Source organism: Rhamphochromis sp. 'chilingali' (genome assembly GCF_963969265.1).
Source record: "Rhamphochromis sp. 'chilingali' genome assembly, chromosome: 15".
NCBI lineage: Eukaryota > Metazoa > Chordata > Actinopteri > Cichliformes > Cichlidae > Rhamphochromis > Rhamphochromis sp. 'chilingali'.
This window is the reverse complement of record NC_137942.1, coordinates 21,536,196-21,543,237: the sequence shown is the minus strand read 5'-3', so window position 1 is coordinate 21,543,237 and position 7,042 is coordinate 21,536,196. Positions and strand designations below refer to the sequence as shown.

The window sequence follows — 7,042 nt, the reverse complement described above, 5'->3', positions numbered from 1 at the left end:
CGTCTGTTTTAAAGTATTTCATAATTCTGTTCAGGTCATGGTCATGTTCATGTTTTTCTCATCATAGTTTCTCACATGCTCCTGCTCAGAATCATGTTCATGTGACTTTGTCACAGTTGTGATAGTCTAGGTTTTGCCAGTTTGGGTTCTAGTTTTAGTTTACACCCCTGTATGCTTTACCTTGTTTTGTGCTCATGTTTTTTCAGCCAAATAAATGGCTCGGCTTTCAAACTTCTGTTCCATCGCTCTCCTGTCTGCTTTTTGGGTCCACACCGGCTGCTCAGCCCTGACACCTTTTCAATGAATCAGAGAACAACACATAAAGCATTTTTTGTATATGAATGTGTTTATTGGTCTTTTTTTTTTTAAAAGAAGTTCATAACAAAATAAAAGGAGATGATAAATGCCTGGTTGTCATCAGCCAGTTGAATAGACGTAATAACACCCTTATATGTCATTATTAAACATTTACAGTCAGTCAAAGCGCTTCACTTGCACTCTTTGTGATTGTATTGTAACCTGTGCAGATCAGAGCCTCAGTATAACACTGACATATGCGAAAAGAAAGAAAAAATCTGTCTTTCATAAAGCTAAACTGTGATTTCACATGGTAAACAGTTTGTTTTCTCATGCACTTATTTATTTTTTCAGTGCACCACCTAACTGCTGTCTTGGCTTAAGACTAAGGCACTTTCTAGAGAAACGGCTTTCCTTTTACTTAATTTTACATAAAAAGCTCTTTAATTGGCACAATTTACAAAACTGTGCCACATGTATAGATATTTTTTTCATTTTTTATTTATAGACACAAATAGTATAACACATTCAAATGCACTAAACCATTGATGTTCTGCACTAAAAGCTTATTTAGCACTTTATAACATCACATAAAACAAATAACACATGTACCAGATGTTTTCTTGTGAGTGTATCACTCCAGCCATGACACGAATGCTTCCTTGGACCAGACCTGTCTTTACAAATGTCCTGACTTCTTGAATGGTGACACAATCTGTCCACAGAGAGACAAACACCTACTCAAATCTATCTGCGTAGTAGTTCCTGCTGCGAGTTTCTCTAGGACCATGTTTTGGCAGGATGACGCACTGACAGAAACACAAACTGACAATTTCCTAAGTACAGTGTACATGATACAGAAAGGATAACATATTCAGATTCTTACAGGAACAGAAAAAAAAAACATCATTGTTTTGTATAATATCAGTTCATAGTCTCACTTTTCATAAATCATTTGTAAAATGCTGTAACATTATTGACATAGAGAAAAAAAATGTTGCTGTTACATTCAAGCAGCCAACAGGGTACAACAAGTCAACAGTATAGTACCGTAGATTAACAGCAGTGTGCCAAAACCCTACACTGAGATGAGCTATTATTTGCAGCTGTGCTTCAATGGAAGTATCAAAAAGTTTCCCCAATATTTCATTACAATAAGCTGGATGTTCGGTTTTAATAACAACAAAGAATGCAATGTCTTCTGCAGCTGAGCTCCACCTACGATAATCATCACTGCAAATCTAAAAAAGCAGGAAGCAGGTGGTAGTTTCAGTAGATTGCATTGAATAATGTAAGAAGAAAACTATCACAGATAAAACCTTCACTCGATGTTCAGTGATGGTCCAGCAGAGGGAACCCTCACTCCAACTATCTGCAGCCATGACAAGGCATTTGCATAGGTCATCTCTACCCTTATGAGATGTACATTTAATAATGAACAGTGCAGGCGGGCGACAGCAATGTCAGGAGTGCACCCTTGAGAGCGTGACAATGCATTCAAAGCACCTGAATAGCATCGCTGAGGACACAGCAAGGATAGAAGGTACAGCATGTCAGGTATGAGTTGGAACGCACGGAAAATCAAGTATTAGGAAAAAGATCGGCACTGCAGTGAAGATGGAAACCAAAAATATGCATATTGAGTCAGGTCAACTTCAAGTATATTGCAGTTCATTAAAGGACTGTAAAAGTATTATTAGGGAGAGAGGTTTGTCTCCTTTTCTGCGGTGTCCTATAATTCTCTGATATTATCTTCCTCACCCGCTATATTTTAAACTGCTATTTACTTATAGGATTTATCATAAAACAGATAACAGCAGCAATAAATTAATAATTCATTTGTTTTTGGGTTTTGTTTCAAATGTCTAGGTTGTTTTTAAAGATACATTTAACTTGTATTTAAACATTATTCAGTCGGATTTTGATGTCCTAAATAATCCATCTAAACTATATAAATAAATCAGCCATCCTCTGTGTTTATCACGTGATGTACACAGAGGATGGCTGGACTAAAGAATTGTTTTTACCCTCTTCATAAGCAATCATTAAAATACGATCCAATATAAACATCTCATGAGCTGATTTTTTTTTCTCGATTTGATGTGCGCAATTTAATACGATTTAGGAAATTTAGAAGAGCTGTAAGTTTTTATGAGGTATGGAGCATGTGCAGAGCACCTGAGTCCCTCGTGCAATTATTTATTTCATTTTTCCCAGTGTAATTACCACTGTGCAGCTTTCATCCAAACATATGAGGCACCATTTTGTCTGGTATCCAGCCTATGATATACTGCAGGGGTGGAGCCAAGTGGTGGCCAGGGGTGGCCTATTTGGGAACTATATGTGTCTACTATTACTGTGTCTATTACTGAACAGAGTGAACTAAAAAAAAATATGCTTTTTCTTTTTGAAGCATTTCTCAGCAGCTGTTGTTTCCTGGTGGTGCACTTCTGCATGTGTGTTATCAGAAAAATAAATGGAGACGTAAGTTTCTGGGCCACCCCAGTGTAACTAATAGTAGCAGTCTCAGCCAGTGTCCAGGTGGCCGGCTGCCATTGCCCAATAATTTTCATTACGACTCTAAGAAAGAAAAAGGGTCCATCACTCATGGAACCCCCAGAAGCAGCAGAAACTGGTGTGCGAATTCAGCTCATCACACCGACTGTATTTCACTGATGACAGTGATGTATTCATCAAAACCTTGAAGCAGCTGATCTTCAGAATTTTGATCTCTACCTGCCTGTCGACATTACATATTTTCACCTTCAGCATTACATGTGATTTTCTTTTTAGCAGATGCATCTGCATTTATCTTTTCTTTTGCTCTGTTAACACGATTATTTTTTATAATTTAAACTAGTGTGTGTGTGTGTGGAGAGGGCACGGATAATAATGCTAACATTTTGCACTTCTCCAGCACACTAATGCTCATCACAGCTGCGTTGACAGCCAGAGGAAAGGCCACACAGCTGAGCAGAGCTTTTGCCCACATTGATTGCGCGCCTCTCAATATTCAATGCTGACAGACTCAAAATGAAATCCTACTTCCTCCATTTAAGTGTGTTTCAACCAGTCTAATATGTGTTTGAAGCCCACCTAAAAGCTTTCATATGAGTAAAAAAAAGAGAGGCTCTCTATTGAGCATGGTTTTACAGATGTAAAGCCTCATATTAAGGACACATTAGGTGCTGATGGCTCGTTAACAGAGGGAGGGAGAGAATGAGTACAATCTTAAGACGGCAAGAGGAGTAGGGATCATATGCACAGTGGCAGACCATGCACCTCCCCCTCGCTAAGTGCTGCAGAGATGTAAGGGTACGTGTGTATCTGTGTGTGTGTGTGTGTGTGTGCATAGGAGGAGGGGGAAGGGGGAAAGAAAGTGAGAGTGTGTATCTGCGTGCGAGCAGAGGCAGATCCATGGTGGTTGTAGATGGAACAGGAGGAGAGGAAAAGGAGCGGCCAGCAGTGGAGGTGTAACCTCAGGTGGCCGGGTTTCTGTCTACCTTGCCAGCACTTCATGCATTGTCAGCTGATGAATGCTTCCACGCTCAAGAAAATGGAGTGGGCATCATAGAGTGATAAAGCTTAATGTGACAAGATCTCGCTGTTGCTTTTTTTAACACACATTAATCAAAGATTAAAGCTCCGTTAATGCGAAATCCTTGGTAGATTTACATTTCCTCTTTAAGAAATCTCCTCTCTATGAAGCTGAGAGGGAGGCGATGCCCAGGAGTTAGATTATTGGTCTGGTGTGGTACACTGGGTACAAGCGGTGTGTTTGATTTTTTTTTCCAGGAGTCTCCCAGGAAGGGGAAATGTGCTTCTCTTCACGTGTTCCATGCTTATGAGGTCTGACAGCAGAGAGCACAATGCACTCCTCCGCCAGCACCCGCTAAAGCTTCTCATGCACGATCTCACACACAAACATACATAAAGATTTCTCTCTCTTATGCACTCACACACACATACTCACACAGACACATAATCCCTCCGTATTTCCCTAAGCCTGGACCAGCCAGCAGCAAGACCAACCATCCATGGCTTTGACCCTGAATCAAACATTTGGAGAAAGAGGGGACGGAGATCCATAAAAATAGGACAAGTTGTTTCAGTAGAAAAATAGAGAAATTTACAGAGGCTGATAAAATGTCTTTGGCACTTCTGAAAAAACATAAAATAATTAAAAACAAAAAACCCAGCACAGATCAAGAAATTGACACTGAGTATAAAAGGCCAATCTAGAAAGCTCTACAGCCAGGAAAAGGTTGTGATGCTCCAAATTCATCCACGCATGAGTCTAGCTATTCCGGGGTGGATCTGAGCCTGCACCGGCCCGTACTCCACCACCTCTCCGTCAACGGTGATCATGCCTTGTGGAGTTATGGGCTCTAGTCGCAGAGCCTTCACCTTCTCATACACCAGGTGGGGGCAGCCACATGCCAAGTGGCCACCTTTCTCCATGGCAAGGAAGAGACGCAAAAGGGCAGGCCGGGAGATTCCTGCTGTCACGTAGAACAGATGGATCAGACCATCATCTGCCATTGCACCAGGGACTGTCCACAGGTCCTCAGCCAGGTGGGACTGGTAAATAGCCAGCACCAAGACAAAGTCTTCCTCCTTGACTACTGTCCATGTGTCTGGGACAGGTTGCTCCAGGTCAGGGAGCAGAGAGTCTACAGGGGCTCTTGTCTTGGTGTCACTCTCGATCTGAGGCCTCTTGGTGGTGATGGCGTTGTTGGAAGAGTTGGTTCTAGTGTTGTGGTTTGAGTTCGTGCCATGGCGAGAGCTCAGGTTTGGGGAAGTGTTGGGGATAAACTGACAAGGAAGTGAAGAACAGAGTGAGGGGTGCTGAGGTGTGGAGGGTGGGTGGTTTGTTGTGAAGCTCCCTTTTGAAAGTTTTGGTGCTTCCTTCACTGGAAGGTATGCTAATCTGCCCTGATACACTCGGAGTGAGGCCAGACGTACCAGGGTGCCCATAAGGAACCGGATAGCTCCGACGTGGCGGTACTTCTCGCTCTCAATATCGACATCTGCCACAAAGCCCCAGGCCAGAGAGAGGAACGAGAAGAGGCGCTGTTTAGAGGCTAGGTGGACAGACACCAGGTCCAGAGGGCCAACCAGGCCTTTGCACAGCATGAAACCACAGCTCAACAGAAGCTCCTCATTCCATGCTGGAGGTGACCTGAAAAGTTGTTTAAGAGATCATGAGGTAAGCCTCAATTTCACAACTACTACATGGGACTACAGTGGGGTGAAAAATTATTTGAACCCCTGTTAAATTTGTAAGTTTACTCACTGCCAAAGAAATGAAAAGTCTCTAACTTTTATGGTAGTTTCATTTTAATAGAAAGAGACAGAATATCAACCACCATGTCCTCAGGCAAGGTTGATATTCTCTTTCTCTCCATTAAAAATAAACTAACATTAAAAACACAGAACCCCAAAAACTGGGGTGACAAATGTGTGAATGAGCTAAAGCACTACAAATGCTCACAAATAGACACATAATGAATTAAATAAACTCACTGCTGCACATAATGCTGATATTACTGTAGCAACAGCATGCTACTGAACAACATTTAACTACTGAACTGGCAGTTTGGTCTTGGAGGGTGTCATTGATCAAGTCTGATCTCAAAACTTCGGATCTTCAAAGTTTCAGTGCTACACCTACAGACCTTCAGATCTTGTTATAAGTCCATGACTCAGCAGGTCAGAGCTGCACTGAAGGCCCAACAGCTTGTTAGTCAGAGGCGGCCATAATGTTTTGACTCATTAGTGCAGGGGTGGCCAACCCGCGGCTCTCGAGCCGCATGCGGCTCTTTGCCTGGTTTCATGCGGCTCTTACGTTCATATCAAAGTTTGTGTTTTGATTTTTTTTATGTTGTTGTTTTAAAATGTGCGCGTTCGCTTCGCTTGAGTTCAATACGGTATTTTCATCAAATGCGCATGTGTGTGAGATGAAAATACCGCAAAGTTTCCCAGTAGGAGCAAGTTCGCCCTTAAAATGGCAGGAAAAAAATGCACAGCAAAAAGAAAATATGAAGATGAACACAGGACGTTTTTAACAGAGTGGGAGAGTTTATATTTTTTTGTTGAACGCAATGGTAAGCCATTCTGCCTTATATGTCAGACGTCATTAGCACATTTCAAAGCTTCAAATCTTCAGCGCCACTTCAGCTCACTCCATGCTAACATCGACCAGGAATTTCCAAAAGGGACTGAACTTCGCAAGCACGAGTTGGCCACTTTGAAAAGTCAGGCAGAAAAGCAGATACAGTTTTTCCAAAAATTTACGAAGCGGTCAGAGACCATAACGCTCGCATCCTATCAGCTGGCTTGGAACATTGCACGGGCTAAAAAGCCATACAATGAAGGGGAGTTCATTAAAAAATGCCTCAGTGATGTTGTTGAAATCTTGTCTCCTGAAAACGACAAATTAAAACGCATGGTATCAGACGTCCAACTGTCCCGCCACACTGTTGAACACAGAATATCGGACATTAACACGGCTATTGAATCACAGTTGCACTCTGACCTTCAAGCATGTGAGTATTTTAGTGTCGCATTGGATGAGAGTTGTGATATACAAGACAAGCCTCAGTTGGCAATATTTGCACGGTCTGTTTCAAACGATTGTGTGATCAAAGAAGAACTCCTGGATATTGTGCCATTAAAAGACAGAACCCGTGGCATAGATGTGAAAGAAACCATGATGGCTGCATTTGAAAAAGCAAATCTGCCC

The 7,042-nt window shown here is 41.9% G+C and overlaps 1 protein-coding gene across 1 annotated transcript in view; it reads right to left on the bottom strand.

The window, feature by feature from the left end:
• Positions 1–1,397: 1,397 nt before the first annotated feature.
• sphk1 (sphingosine kinase 1) overlaps positions 1,398–7,042 on the bottom strand; it is a 21,096-nt gene continuing 15,451 nt past the window's right edge. Inside the window, exon 5 of the mRNA XM_080904791.1 lies at positions 1,398–5,479. Within this exon, the coding sequence (XP_080760917.1) occupies positions 4,579–5,479 (901 nt within the window). The 3' untranslated portion in view covers positions 1,398–4,578. The remainder of the gene's footprint in view (positions 5,480–7,042) is intronic.